The 16,016-nt window shown below is 35.8% G+C and overlaps 1 protein-coding gene across 3 annotated transcripts in view; it reads left to right on the plus strand.

The window, feature by feature from the left end:
- METTL25 (methyltransferase like 25) overlaps positions 1–16,016 on the plus strand; it is a 197,956-nt gene that overhangs the window by 4,873 nt on the left and 177,067 nt on the right. For all 3 annotated transcript variants that reach the window (XM_031463060.2, XM_031463059.2, XM_031463058.2), the window contains exons 2-3: positions 12,078–12,242; positions 12,719–12,825. In XM_031463060.2, coding sequence (XP_031318920.2) covers positions 12,078–12,242; positions 12,719–12,825 — 272 coding nt within the window. The remainder of the gene's footprint in view (positions 1–12,077; positions 12,243–12,718; positions 12,826–16,016) is intronic.

The following is a 16,016-nucleotide window of genomic DNA, read 5'->3' on the forward strand; positions in this document are numbered from 1 at the left end:
GGTGAACCCTTGAAAGACAGAGCTTCTGGCAAGTTATGCAGATTGGCTGCATCTTTGATGGAGTGTATCCCCCAAAGTGTGCACAGCTTGGATGGTAAAAATTGGAAGCCCGATTAAATTCCTATATCTAAGGGCAGAATTCTGGGCTGGGAGAGCAACTGGTAATTTAGGCTGGGGAGCCTTGGAAACAAAGGTAACTACCGAGAGGGTGAGCCTCCCAATCTGACATCAAACCTACCCAAATTTTTATCTGGTTTCTAATCTACGTAGGCCCAGGGATACCCTCAGGGGCAGGCTAGTAAACCAGCAGCTGAGCAGAGGCACCGGCTGGTGCGCTCTGAAGGGGAGGTAGACTTCACAGCTCCAGCCCAAGCAGGCTAACTTCTTCGTGGAGCAACAACAATAAAATCCCTAGGAAAACAAAACAGATCCACTGCAATAAATTATTCACAATTCTGCTTTTAACCAAAAACTGCTAGATGTGCAGAGAAACAGGAAATTGTGATTCATACTCAGGAAACTGATTCCATGTGAGCTCTGATCCTGGAGTTAAGTAGCTGTGTTCATAGAATTAAAGGAAGGTGTGACCCGAGGGGGAGGAAAATGATTAATTGGAGCTGATCCTGATTGGGCTCAGATGTTGGATTTAAGTGGCTGTTATAAATATGTTCAAAAAAGAAAATAGTCTAAGAATTAAAAGCACAGTATTAATGAATGTTTAATTGCACGACCTCCTTTATAATTCTTCTAACTGGAAGAGTACACACTCATTGACATACAATTATATTAATTTACACATTAATGTTACACATTATCTATTGCTGAAAAACACGGTCTCTCACAGTTTCTTTGGGTCAGGAATTTAGGAGCAGATTAACTCATGGATCTGGCTTAGGGTCTCATGATTTCACAGTCCAGGTGTTGGCGGGGACTGCCGAGGACTGCTGTTCCTGAAGGCTTGATTGAGGCTGGAGAGCTCACCCCCACAGCATCTCAGTCACATGAGAGGCTGGCTGGTGCTGCCTGTTGGCCCGAGACCTTGGTTTCTCACACTTGGGCCTCTCCGTGGGGCCTTCCATGGAGGCTGTTGTGTTTGCATGTGTTCCTGTTTCTGTCTGTGTTTAGATATGATTGTAGAGTTGTCATGGTCACAGACTTTGTCTGATACTGGTGTACCGTAGAAGTTTTCATAATTAGTAGGAAAGAGTGTGCTCTGTGTGGCCCAGCTGTGAGCAGCTGTCTGTCTGTCACAGCTGATTGTTGTTGTTTTTCACAGAGCTGTAGTGGAGATTAAAGATGGTGTGATGTAGCTCCTAACATATAGCATGGGTTCAATAAATTGTAGTTAGTAAGTGATGAGAATTGTGGTAATCATGATTGTGGTGGTGTTGGTGTAATTAGGTTTTTCCTTGGAAGAGACAAATTGTCAAGAACTCTTGGAAATGTATATGCTCCTGTATAACAACTCGATTCTCTCTCATATTAACACGTCATACTTTCGTCATTGTCCACTGGTTTGTCTCTGCAACTACATTAGAAACTCGCTAAAAACAGAAGTACAGTGCTTCATTGTGTTCTTAGCACATCAAACAGTTTCTGGAATATAGATGAGTAAGATGAATTATTCTTAAAGAATAAAGTGATGCATAGATCTATAAAGAATGTTATTGAAGGTACCCATTGAAATTTGGTACTGAATAGATATATCTGTTATTTCTGGTGTGATCGCTGTCCATGTTATATTTATTATTGTTTTTGTGTGATTTGATCCAACTAATAGGTTTTTTAAACTTAACTTGAGGAGACAGAAATCAGTAATATTCTTTCCCTCTGTGAAAATGCAGTACTTCATTCAGTACATTGACGATTATAATAAGATACCCTGAGAATCTGGAGATAAAATCAACTCAGGCATCATTTGAGGTAAAAAATTTCTGAAAGTTTATTACCTACATAAATGAGATTAACCATCTACACACAAAAAAGCCAGTAGGATAGCTTCTAAATACTTTGCTGATAAGACAAACAAGTTTCCTAGATCTCATCTCAGAGATTAAGATTTTGTTAACTCTCTTCAAGGGAACAAGGCTGTATCCTTAGGAAGTAATGAGTACATGTATAAATCTGTAACATTCTTCAGTGAATTATCTGGTCTTCAGAAATTAATTGGTCTTCATAAGTCTAGAAAAATCTTCCAAAAGGCAAAACAGAAGAAATATTCTTATTTGGGATAACCAAAATATTTTGTGAAACCGAAATAGTTCAAGACTGCAGAGGAAACTCAACTAGCTACCTGGCTTGATTAAAATGTTCTTTAAGAATATCTGGCTTTATTTGTTCTAGTTGTAATTCTAAAATTAGGAGACTATACCTATTAAATTAATGATGTGGTTTATTACTCTAAATGTATTTCCCCATGTAAAGTAATGAATTTATATTTTAAAGTCAATTTCTTATAACTTTGCTTAGAATCAGTTGTGGAAAACCTGTTCAGCTCTCAGGAAGTCCAGTTTCTGTGCCTGCAGAGCCATCCTCTGTGACTTTGCCAAAGCCCAGGGCTGCTCTAAGGCTCCGCTTGAGCCTCCAGGGCCTCTTGACTCCCTTCTTTCAGCTTCCTGAGGCCCTGTACTGCTTCTCCTGTTTCTTGTTGTTGTCACTCAAATGATCCTTACCAGGACTCGGTGCTGAATAAATGTTTTAAATTGGTTCCTTTTGGTGAACATCTGTGTAATTAATTTACTATAATTTTAATTGAACAACACAGAAAGTTTATGCCTGTGATAGATTATTTCGTTGAGGTTTCTCTTAAATTATTTTTTATTGCATCCCATTAGATTAAATTTCTTCTTGGCCATTCCAAGTATTTTGTTGTTGGTGGTGGTGATGCTGGTGATTATGGTGCATTGAAATTGTGCTAACATTTAATTTGAAACACATGAAGCCAGAAAGCATGCTGGAAATAGAAAGTGAGAACAACAGAGAAATAATTAGTGTCGTCTGTTTTACTCTGTGGTATTTAACTTTTTTTCTTTCACTTTCCATATGTATTTTCCTGAACTCTGTTTTCCCTGTTAAAAATATTCTGGGTCTTCTTAGGAGACTTCAAGTGTGGAAATAATTTCACACTACAAAAAGATAGTGGCAAGTGTCAGCCCAGTTCCTGGGTTGCTACTGTAATTATAGGTAAGGTTGAACAGAAATGTAAACAAATCTGTGGGAACCCAGGATAATTTGCCATCATATTTTATTTATTTGATATGTAGAAAGTGCTTTCCATTTATTGCTCTTAGATGAGACCATTTAGAACTCGAATTTACATTCTAGTTTTTAATGGTTACCCCTCCAACTTCTGATTTCCCACATATCATTTCACTAAGAAGTTCAGTAAGACAAAGTTCATGGAGATTCTTCTCATCTGAGGCGTTTTCCGCCTCATTCTACTAAAATTTTATTTATATTTAGCCAGTCAGAATAAATTTGAGTGTCTTCTGTTTGTTTTAGATACTCATTTTATGTTTTGTTGTTGTTGTTGTTTAAAGTATGTCAAATTATTAACCTTTCACTAGAAATTTGCTGTCATGGTAACCTATATTCATGGTTTTATCATGATTTAAATTCTTTCTGTGAATTAAAAAAAAAAAAAACTTGCCTCCATGGTTTCATGGTTACTAGGGTCTCCCTATTTTGTCTTTTCTCCTCATCACTTCAGTGGTTAAAAAGGTCCCCTGTAAATTGTATTAACATTCTTCCTGTTACTTAGGCTCATAATCTGCCAACTCACCTTCCTCCATTTCTCTTGCATCTGTGGCTTCCCACTTTCATAGCAAATAGTTCAGCTGTCTCCTTTTTTAATCTTACAACAGAATTTTAGCAATAATTTCCAAGGTGTTGTTGTTTTCAGACTCTATATTTCAGTTGCTTCTCCATTCAAGCCACTTTCCAGTTATCTTCCAGAATCTTGGTTCTAGTGTTGTCATTCCTCTACTCAGAAGCCATCAGTTGGTCTCCATTTCCTACAAAATAAAGTTCTTCACCTTGCAGTGTTATCTATCTCCTGTCCAGCTGGAACCTCGGCTGTTGATATAAGCAAATAGGAGACAGCATGGAAAGAATATGGGTTTTGTGGTTGTCAGATACAGCTTTGAATCCTGGCTCTGATACTTTAGTGGTGTGTAATCTTGTGTAAATTAAGCATTTGAGCCTCAGATTCCTCATTTGAAAAATGGGAATCAATTCCTGCCTGAAAGAGTTGTATTGAAGTAAACGAGATACATGTTAAAACCTAGCACATAAATGAGTAGGCATTTAGTCAATATTAGCCATCCTTTCCATATTCTGCTCCTCTGAAATAGAGGTGGATAGGCTGAGTCAGAAGACGTGGTTCTAATTCATCTCTGACTCTGATTAGCTGTGTGTCTTGCAGCAGAATTTTAGCTGTATAGGTAAGTTTACACCTAAAGCTTCATAAGCTTCTTTAGCTCTTAGACCTCAGGATAAGAACCACCTGAAAGCATTATTAGTCTCACAAAGCTCTTTGAATTCATCTTGATCTAGACTAACACTTGTGTTCATTCTTCATTTTTCCCTTGTCACATTTTGTTCCTTATTATGATATATTTATATATTTTCAAGCATTTATTTAACTAATCTTTATTAAGTACTGAAAACCATCTCTCTCTTTGTGAAGGAAACTGCATTTCAGATATAGCCAGAGTCTCAGACCAATATCTTTAGCAACACCAGAAACAGTTACTGAAACTGATTTTTTCCCTCTTAATTTGATCATTAAGTCAAAATAGCAAATGTAAATGTTAAGTTTAGGTGGGCATCTTATTTGTTTATTCCCTATACAGCAGCCACCTTGAACAATGGCCCCAAAAGAATAAAATTGATCTGGTTTTTATGAATTGTATACATCGTTACAAAAATTCAGCCAGTAAAGAGCAAGATCTGCCGGAGGTACAGTAGGTGCTAGATAGAGAAGGTGTATATTTAATGCAGATTCCTTTTGCACGTTCCTTTTACTTGGCCAATGATTATAACTGAATTCAGTTAAGATACAGTAGAATAGACACACATCTATTTTGTGTTACTGTTGAAATGTAAGTAATGGAGTTTAGAGTAAGAATAGCTGATGAAATTAAACTCAAGTTAATGAAATGCGTGATGAAAAAGTAGTTTTAAGAGAGAGGTATGATTTAATTTTACTCTCTGAAAATCCATTATTAGTAATTTAATTATCCTTACAATTACTGTTTACCTGGGACAAAAAGTCCTTTGTTTTTTCCTGCCTTAATAATAAACAAACTGAAAAGTCTTTTTTTTTTTTTTTTCAATTCTTGAATGCCTGGAAGACTCGGCCCAAGTCTGTGTATGTATACAAAGAAAATATTGGCCTTCTCAGTAAGAGATCAATGGCAGTGTCAGTTACTAAGATACTGCCATCCTTGAAGCACTGTGGGGCAGAAAATGACAGCCAGAGTAGGAAATGAGACGCCTGTGGGAGCAACAAGAGAAGAACAAGAGATTGATTTCAGAGCACTTACTGCACTGAAATAAGTTCATTTTTAAAATATTCTTTACAATTATAAGTCAGTTTTTAAAGTTTTATGATCTAGAATTTACTTTGCATTTTGCTAACAAAATCATATTTGATTTATTAAGTTGAATTTATTTTTCAGAAAATATTTATAAATATTTATTCTTCAGTGCTTCTAATTTTAAATGGAGTTTGAAGTTGTTGAATTTCTAGTAATCTATCTCATGGTTTTGGTTATTTTCTGAAAGTAGAGACTTCTAATATAGGAAAATAAAATGTTGTATTAAAGCAAACTTGAAACTCTATATTAGGTCTTTAAAGCATAGTCAGGATTGTAACCCGTCTGCCAAAAATTTCTTATCAAATTCAGTAAGAAATAATCATTGGTAATAAAATTCTCTCTTGAGCGATAAAGCTGATTGTAGGACATGGTGTCCACTGCTAACCGCTGAGCTCCCAAGCACTGAAAAATTCTTGCTTTCAACCTACTTAGATTGTAGTACCCGTGTTGGCTATTGGACTTCCACATTGTGTCTCAAGTTACAGCTGACCTGTCCCCAGTCGTGCTTTCATTCTAATAATGGAGGTTTTGCATCCAACTCTCAGAGCCCAAACTTCCTTTCTTCCAGCAGGCCCTGCATTTAGAAACTGAGTATTTATAATCCAACAAAGTCCCAAGTGTGGTGTTAGGACACTCAGTTACTTAGTTTGGACTTTGTGATTTGGGAGTTGCCTACCATGTTCTAGACTCTGTTTTAGGATGTTTAGGGTGTATGTAATTAATACATGTAAATATGTATGTGTGTGTACAAATTTACATATATGTGTATGTGCATATATATGTATATTCCTTAAAACACTGTAAAATAGATATCCCCCTCTCCATTTTATAGATAAGGAAATCAAGTCCTAAGAGTAGATAAATAGATTGCTCATGGCCACAGAGGGATGGACAGTCTGAGAACCAGAATTCAAACCTAGTTCTTGCTCATTCATTGACTCATTCATTCATTGAGTACCTTCTCTGACAGGCATTATTCTGGGTTACAGCATCTGGGTTACTGTATCATTACTCGGGATACAGCAGTGAACAAAAATCTGTGTCCTCTTGCACCTTACTATGTCAGATGGTGATGAATGTATAAAAAAAATTGATAAAGGATCAATGAGGAATGAGAGTTGAGTGGGGTTAACAGTTTTAAATAGGATTGACAGAGAAGTTTCCACTGACAGGGTAACATTTGAGCAAAGACCTGAAGGAAGTGAGAGAGAGAACCATGGAAATGTTTGAGAGAAGATGGTATCAGACAGAGGGAAAAGCAAGTGCAAAGGCCTGAGTAAGCACAGCACGTGTGGCATCTCAAAAGAATTGTAACTGGGAATTGCTGAGCCTTCTAGAATCCACACTGAACATTTGTTCTCCATACGCTTTGTAAGTGGTAAGACACCATATTCCTTAGATGAATCACAAATTGTAACAAATTAACTTTATCGGGTTCAGTTATCACCTTGCGTGTAGTAGGCATTCCAGAATTATTTTTTTTTTAACAAGTTTAACTTTTATATACCAAATCAGTTTTCTAAATAGGCTATTTCTTTGTATGATATTTTTATTTTCCTTCAAATTAAACTATGGAAAGGGTCTGTTAGAGTAGTAATACTCTGGTTAGATTTTCCTATTTTTATATTTAATTTCATTTTTATAAATAACTTAGTTAAATGTGGAAGTGCTTTTGAAATTCAGGTTACGTATACTATATGCATCCAATGTGATGTGACTATTGGCGCAGTAAGGACACGAATGTCAATTCTTTCTTAATTATATCTCCTTTCTAAGAGCATGGTTTATGTGTTGAAATAACATTTTTTTTTCATTTCATATGCAACCATAAATTATGCTGGAGCTTCGGCAAAAAGTTTCCTAGCACATAATTGAGTGATATAAATTGATTTATTTTAAAAAGCAACAGTAAATATTGTTTTCTTCCTTACATAGATTATAGGGTTGTGGATATTTTCAAACATTCATAAAATTTAATACATCCCATCTATAATTTTCATAGTTCAGCAAGACAGCTTTAATTTTTGACTGAAGTCTACTAAACAAGTGTGAAAGATTGAAGCCTAAAGTCAATGGTTGTGGAAGCCAGAACCTTAAAATATGTAATTAAACTTCCATTGAATATAAGTACATTTCCATTTTAGACACCATGTTCAATTCAGTTTGTCCAACACTTATTGAGCACTGTGCTATGGGAGTTTTATTGATACGGAAAAAATCACCTATAAACGCTATTGTAGTAACACTGATAATACTTAATAGAACTTGAACCACAATAGTGATGGGGAGTGTGGGGGGTCCCAAATGAAACGCATTTTTACATTAGAATTATTGGGTGACTGGGTATGTGGATTGAGGGTACAAGGAGCATTTAAGATAATGTGAAGACTTTTCAGTACAGGGAGACTGATGACACTATTAAACAGGATAGGAAGTAGAAGGGAAAGGTTTGGTGAGCATGAGAACATTCAGACCAGTTTTGGGCCTTCTACATTGGAGACATCTTTAGGACATTCATGTAGAAATGAGTACGCAACATTTCTATGTCCTTGTGAAGATTGTTATTAAGAGGGCACTGTTGATTTCTTCTTGAACTTCTGGACCATAGAACGTTTCTAGGCTGTGTGACAATAAGAGCAGTGACCTTTGCCCTCATCCCTGTAACACAGTTAAACCTCAAATTATAGCACATAATTGCATTTTATCTTGTATCACATTCTAAATATCTTAAATCACTTTTGTTTCGCCTTGTGATTGTAAACATTAGGGTTGAGATGAGGCTTTATGCTCTTCTCAGTGATAGGGCCAGCAGTACTGTTGAACTCCTAAGTGACCTCCATGATCACTGCTACCAAAGAATCTTAGAATTTGTTTCTCCCAGTGTACCTTGTGATGGTACAGTAGTAAATGTATTGAGGAATGGCTTTCATTCATTCATTTATTCCTTACTTACTGAATGCCTGATACATTCAAAGTATTATTGCTTTACAACTGGGCATGAAGCAGTAGGGTTGCTTTCTTCGTGGAAATAGATAACTACAACTACATCTTATCGTAAAACCCTTAATTTCCTTTTCAGAGACTTAACAGTTTTGTATGAAGAAATTACTCTTTTAATTTCTTAAACTCTTAGAATCATTTCTGGTAAAGAGGGAGGTATTGAGGGGAGTGAGGAAAGTGAAAGAATTAAGAAGATAAAGTGACTCTGAACTATCTTAAGATACTGCCATGTATTGATCTCTGCCAGAGGGAGTTCTTGCTAGACCAGCGTCTGGCAGGCAGATCTGCCTCGCACTTTTTTAATTGCTGTCTTTCCTGATTTCATTTGTTGCCCTCTGAACTCACTGCTGTGGCATGGTGATCAAAATGTGGGAATTCAGAGCAAGGTCTGAATACAGCCTTGGTTCACACGCTTTGCTACTTAGTGTTTGTGGGAGCTTGGCTAAATTGCAGCCTCTCTGAGTCTTGTTTCTTCCTCAGTAAATGGGGATAGGAGCACTATGTAACTAGCTTATCGGTCTGTTCCATTCAGTGGAAACTGTTTAGCACATTGCGTGGCACATAGTATATGTGCAATAAATGTTAGCCGAAATAGTGATGAGATAGTGGGAATCCTTGCCGTACTTTGTGTTCCTTAAAGTGCTAGATAATATTCAAGTAAAATACCAGACATTTAGTTTTAAAATTGTATTTTTATTTACTGTAAATATTATATATTCATTGATTGTTTCTACTTTAGCTTTGAAGCATTATTATTCATTTCTCTAGTTTGGGATTTTTATAATTCAATGTGTATATATAACTTTTCTGTCTTCCCTTGTACGTTGATCTCTGCTGTAGGAAAAAAAGAATACTCAGGAATATCCTGATCTCATATCTATAGAAATAACTTCTCTCTTGCCTCTTTGCTCTCCTCACTCCCTCATGCTCAAATAATCTGTCTTATAAGAAACATCTATGGAGTAGTGTAGGGTGTACAAAAACTTAGAGTAAATAAAGAGAAAACATGTAAGAAAGCAGCACTGGTACTTCCAGTAGAGGGAGTTGTTGGCAAAATAATCAAGTCACATAATATACAGGTGAAATGGGCATCAAATTTAAAAACAAAGCCTTCCCTGTGTAAAAAAAATCTAACTAACTAAGAATTAACTAAATGATAAGTTGGGTGATGCTGTGGTTTCTGTTTTGCTATTTGCCAAACCCAAACTCGATATGCAAGTACCTAGGGATGCGTTTGGAGGACTATATGCACCATTACCATTGCCAGGTAGCTTTTCTCACATACTGTTTCAGGGGTAGAAGTAAAGACAAAAATCGTTGACACCTCTCTCTGTCTCTCTGAATCTCTAAAAATTGCAAGTAATGACAGTTACAGGCTGGATCATTTGAAAACAAAGAAAGTACAGAAGCTATATTTTCATAATTCAGAAAGATTTTTTTCACAGAGTTCTAGACTAACTGAATAGACTGGCATAGCCCTAAATGGCATAAACTAATGGACTGAATCAGAACACTATCCATTTTATAAAAGTGGGCGTTGTTCAAAAGATAATATCTTTGCAATTTAGACTCTTTCTGAAATTACTAGAAGGCCTGTAATTAAAAACAAATTAACAACATTTAATTCAGCTTGGATTGGAATTTTTTCAAGTATTTTCAGTAGGATACTTAAATTGATTTGAACCTTTGCTTTTCCAACAGAAACATCACATTTCTTTCTGTTGGCAACATTGTCCAATAACTGACTATTATAATAGTCCCTCTGCACTTTGAGATTTAATACTCTTATTCTATCACACTCTAAGAAATTGCTGCCCTGGAACTTGGGGATGTTGAGACTGCCCTTAAACTTGAGAGTCTCACTTAATAGTTGACTGAGTTTCCCCCTCTGTATCATGCCTAAATATTTTGATGTGGATTTTATTACTTTTGGCTGCATTAGTAAATTCAGTTTGCAAAGTGTCCAAAGAACTCTCTATAATAGACAAAATGTATCTTAAATGAATTCACTGTAGTATTCTTGTAGTTTAAATTTCTGTTTAATTGATTCAGGAATGGAAGTTATGCATCTCTTTTTTTATTCTCATTAATTAATTTGTGAATATTAGTACCATCAACTTAATAGATACTAGCTTTAAAAAGATACATGTGTGTTTAAGTAGGTTTTTATAATTTCATAAGTTTCTTTGGAGGATCAGCTCTGCAAGAATAGACTTCATAGCATATGGTATTGTTTTTCTGGCAGAACGAAAGTTGTTTCCTGATTGGCACCATGCTTTTGTAAGGGGTACATTTTAAGTACTTTATTTAGCCATTGAATATATAGGGGCTTTTAATTATTAAACATAATTTTCAGTAAGTGGACTCAATTGGACTTCTTCATCCAAAGTTCCTTTGAACCCTTACATACAAATTGGAATGCCTTTTTTTGACCTTCATGAATTAACATGCATTAAAAATGGCTATAGTAAAATGAAATTGAACAAATAAAAAGCAAAACTATACTGTTGTGTATTAGAATAGGCAAGATTATGCTGGAGTAATAAGCCTAAAAACTCAGCGACTAAGAACAATGAAGTTACCTTGTCATGTATGTTGCTGGTCATTGTAATTTGACAGCAGTGATGTCTTTGTTGTCGTCACGTGGGGAATCGGGCTGAGGCAGTTTCCGTCCTAAAACATGCTTCAACGATAATAGTTCTGGGGAAAAAAAGTGTAATGAATCTTCTGATACTCTTAAAACTTCTGCCTGAAAATGGCATAGTTCACCTTGGTGAGATGTAGTCCCATCTGCTTTCAACAGGATGTGTCCAGAGAGGAACACTGGCTGTTATGGACAGTGTGACAGTTCACCATACTCTTCTAAATGAGTGAGCGTTCGGCCACTGTTGATAGTTTCTACGTGAAACTTAGACAATGGTTTAAAACTGACCATGGGAAGAAAATGAACTGTTTTCACCTAATCATGACCTGATTTGTTTTAGAATTCATACTGGCAGTGCCTGAACACATATATACAATAACATTTATTTCATTGGGGATATTGCCATTGTCCTACATGAAGTGTGGACAGGGAGTAAGAGTATTGCATGGACTGAACTCCTTTAAATTCACAGTTGTCCATCAGGTAGGGCCATTCATAAATTTAATGACCACATTACAGTTTAAAACATTTTAAACTTTTTTCTTTTCTTTTGGCTTGAAACAACAACAAGAACAAGGCCAAATTTTAATTTGGAATCTAAGTGTGTAATTGTCTAGTGCATTAAGGGAAAACTAAGAGCTACAGATAGCTAATAGTTTAAATAACAAATATAATGGAACCATTAATGATATTGCCAAAATTCACACCAAAATGAAAATATTATAATTTGTTATAAAGATTGGTGTTTTTCATTTCTTGTTTTTTTAATCTCAGATTAACTATTAATTATTCAATTACTGCTAATATTTCTTTTTTTATCCTGATTTTTTTAGGTATTACTGATTTTCCAAAGATATTTTGTGAAACTTCCCAGAAGCTGGTGAATGTGGAAGCCTTTGCTCTGGCTGCAAAATATTATTCTATACAAAACTTGGGAATATGTACTCCTTTTGAACAGTTGCTTGTAGCCCTTCAAGGAAATCAAAAACAGAAAACCGGTAAGTGTGTTTGTGTGTGTGTATGTATGTTTTTTAGGCATTTAGAAGCAATATATTGGTCATATATGTATGTATTTCCAACATGGCCTTAGTTTGCTGTTAGACCTTGTATCGTGAGCCCTGGTAGACTACTTGTGCTAAACAAGTAGATTTTCTCATGCATCATGTTAAACAGGACAACTTAGTCATAGATCTCCACGTTTTTCCTACATTGTAGTCTAGTTATCAGTCTTCTTCTTTATAGTTAATTGTTTTCTGTGTCAAGGGACATTTTTAATAATGTTCTGTGGGTCATCTTATTTTATCAATGCAAATTTGATTCATAACAGCTGAACTATAGAGATCTATCATAGAGACACCACAGTAGGAGGTCTATATTATTTTCATATTTAATTATAGAAAACATGAACATCAGCTGATGATTCTTGCTAAATTTTGTTTCTTTAATGGCAGTATTTTGTTTTATTTTTGTTCAGATGAAAATATGAAGCCAGATGAGTTTATGAATTTGAAAAAATCTCATGAAGTTCAGGCAATGTCAGAGCTCATCAGCAGTATTGCTGATTACTGCGGAATAAAGCAGGTAAGAGTATTGCCCTGTGTTTTTAGGTGTTAAAATTATTGCTATTTTTTGGTATCATTAAATTTCCTTTTCTACTGTCACTGTCTAGCCTTTAAATGCCATTAAGTAATAGCTGATGTGAGATAGGTCACATCATATCTGATTCTTTAAATGTACACTCTCATTTCCCAATACACTGTAGTTATAACAAATACATACTAAAAATAAGATATGACTATCAATGTTTTGCCATAAATTTCACTCTTTTCAGATTGGATAGAAGTTAATGGTAATTCTCTTTGATATGTTGTAACTCCAACTCGAGCCAGCATTATGAATATGACATTCTGCAAAATTATTTGCTACTAGGTGTTCTCAAGGACCTGGGTTACCAAGCTGTAATCTGGGGCACCTGCCTCATCATAGTAACACAAAGAAACTGTGTTTTAGAGCTTGGATTCTTTCACAGTGTCAGAATTATAATGCATTCCTGTTGTGAAAAATAGCTTTTGTGAAAGGTAGTAATGTCTAAAAACAGATGTTAAAGTAAAATCAGTGATTGCCTACATTAGCCTATAAAAATAGTAAGTTATTTTTCTTATGCCTACAAGAACATCTATGGGGGTAATAGGGGATTTTCCCTTCTTCAGTTTTTATTAGGTGTTAGAATCTTTTCCATCGATTCTTCCAGACCTGTGGAGAGTTTGAGGGTGATTAGAAAACTATCACAGCCTGGGCCAGGCATGCAGAGCCACTTATGGCAACACAGCTCTGTAGGGCAGAGACCAGAGACAAGAGCTAAGGCAGTGGTTTTCAACCTTTTCTCCAGTACATCACACGTAGGTAGCACCCATCAGAATCAGCAACAGGCTCACCACGGCAGTGACTCTCAGCTGGAGTAGAAGGGGCGAGTACATAGTAAAACTTAACAAACTGTTGCCGTACATAACACATGGATGAATATTAGAAACATAAAACTGAATGGGAAGAATAAGCAATTTACAGAAGACTACATAGTTTATGGTACCTTTTTTTAAAAAAAAAGCTCTTAAGCAAAATAATGATATGTTCTTAATGCAAAAAAATATGCAAAAAACTACTAAATAAGCAAGGAAATCATAAATAATAATTTGAGAATAGTTCTTACCTCTGGTAGGAGAAACAGGGGGATGGGATGTGGAAAAAAGCATTGTTATATGCAGTGGAAATACTAACATTCTAGTTCTTAGGACGGCTGGTAGGTTCATGGGTACAGCAGATGCTCCTGGATGCTTTACCCAAACACACTCAGGCTTTACCATTTCACGGTGTGCCAGCCTGCTTTCTACCTGGCACTTCCTACATTTCTTTCCCTGTGGGTTTTCTCTGGCTGCTGAAGCAAGGCACTGCCTGCATACAGGTTCTGGGGATTAGTTCCTCCCTGTGAGCGTCCTTGAATCAATGACTGATACAAGCTGATAAATACATCAACTCCCGGACTTTCCAGGTGGAATGATTCTGAGGTATACGTTCTGCACTAGCTCTTAGAGTTTCCCAGTGCAATTAAACCCAGGTTGTCCTAAAGTGGTATTTTGCTTCAGAACACACCTTTTATTGGGGCTTTTATTTCTTTGTCTTCCTTCTCTTCTCTATTTTCCTATCAGGTGTTTTTTTCACTCCCAGATAAATCACTTATGTTCAAATCTGAAAGGGGTGTTTATTGTTATGCTTCATAACTTTACATTTTGACTACATTTATTCTTTTATTTATATGAAATATTATATCATCAATAGCCTTAAATTAATAAGGCAGATTTATTTTATTTCTAAAATGCAGAGAAAAAAATTTATAGTAGCATAATGTTCATATTAGACCTGCTCTAAAGGAACTTTTTTCATAGTAATGGAGATTGTTCCTAGAGAGTGAAATAACCTGAAATTAAGACTTACAGGGTCTTTCTCTTGAAATTACTTGATAGCAATATTTGATTCTCAAAATAGTTAAGTTTAAAATGTATTATATATTACTGTTTTTTTTTAACTTTTTTTATTGAGTTATAGTCATTTTACAATGTTGTGTCAAATTCCAGTGTAGAGCACAATTTTTCAGTTGTACACGAACATACATATATTCATTGTCACATTTTTTTTTGCTGTGAGCTACCACAAGATCTTGTATATATTTCCCTGTGCTATACAGTATAATCTTGTTTATCTAATCTACATTTTGAAATCCCAGTCTGTCCCTTCCCGCCCCCCTATATATTACTATTTTTAATTTAAAAATTCAAATTTAGTAAATACAGATTTCATGGAGATAGTTGGAAACCCAGACTCTGCAGTCTTAACTTTACAAGTGACCATAGACAACTAGAGAAGGAAAAAAAAAAATCATTTTAGCCTCAACCATATTGCTCCCTACATGGCAAAAACTTTGCCTCTGTTAGTCACATTACCAAGTCTTCTTACTTCTTAATTTTTATTTCTTAAACATGCTCCTTCCTTCATACCTGCGTGCATGCATTCACTTATAAAGTACTTTTTAAGCTCCTGCCATGTGTCAGGTGCTGTTACAGATGCTGAGGATACAGGAGTGAATAAAGCAAAGCCTATCTCTGTGCTCATGGCACTTATATTCTAATAAGGAGAGAGAGATAATAAAACCATTATGAGTATATTTTATTGTATACGTTGATACACTTTAAAGAGAAAAAAATAAGTGAAAAGGAAGTAGCTAAATCAGGGATGTAAGATTAAAGCTTTCAGTTAGGAAGGGAGGGGCAAGTAATACCTCATTGTAAAGGTAACATTTGAGTTAAGACATAGGGGATTATCTATGAGACAATCTGGATGAAAAAGCTTTTTACATAGAGGGAATAACAGGTTCAGTGGCCCTAAAGCGGGAATACACTTGGTGTATTCTTGAAACAGCCAAGAAGCCAATTAACTCCAGCGGTGACAGCAAGGGCACAGTAGTAGGAGCTGAGGTTGGGCTGGTAGAAGCAAGTCATGAAGGTACAGAAACCATTGTGATGATTTGGGCTTTTACCCTGAGTGAGAATGGGGCGCCGTTGGAACCACTGGATCACCCTGACAACTGTGTTGAGGAGTGTTGTGAAGCAAATATTTCCATTATATTGCACTCTTCACCATAGTCTTTGTAGACATTCAGGCTGGTTCTTTTTAGAAATTAGCTCCTACCTGAGCATGTGCTTTCAGAGTTGAGGCAAAAA

Source organism: Camelus dromedarius, chromosome 11 (assembly GCF_036321535.1).
Source record: "Camelus dromedarius isolate mCamDro1 chromosome 11, mCamDro1.pat, whole genome shotgun sequence".
NCBI lineage: Eukaryota > Metazoa > Chordata > Mammalia > Artiodactyla > Camelidae > Camelus > Camelus dromedarius.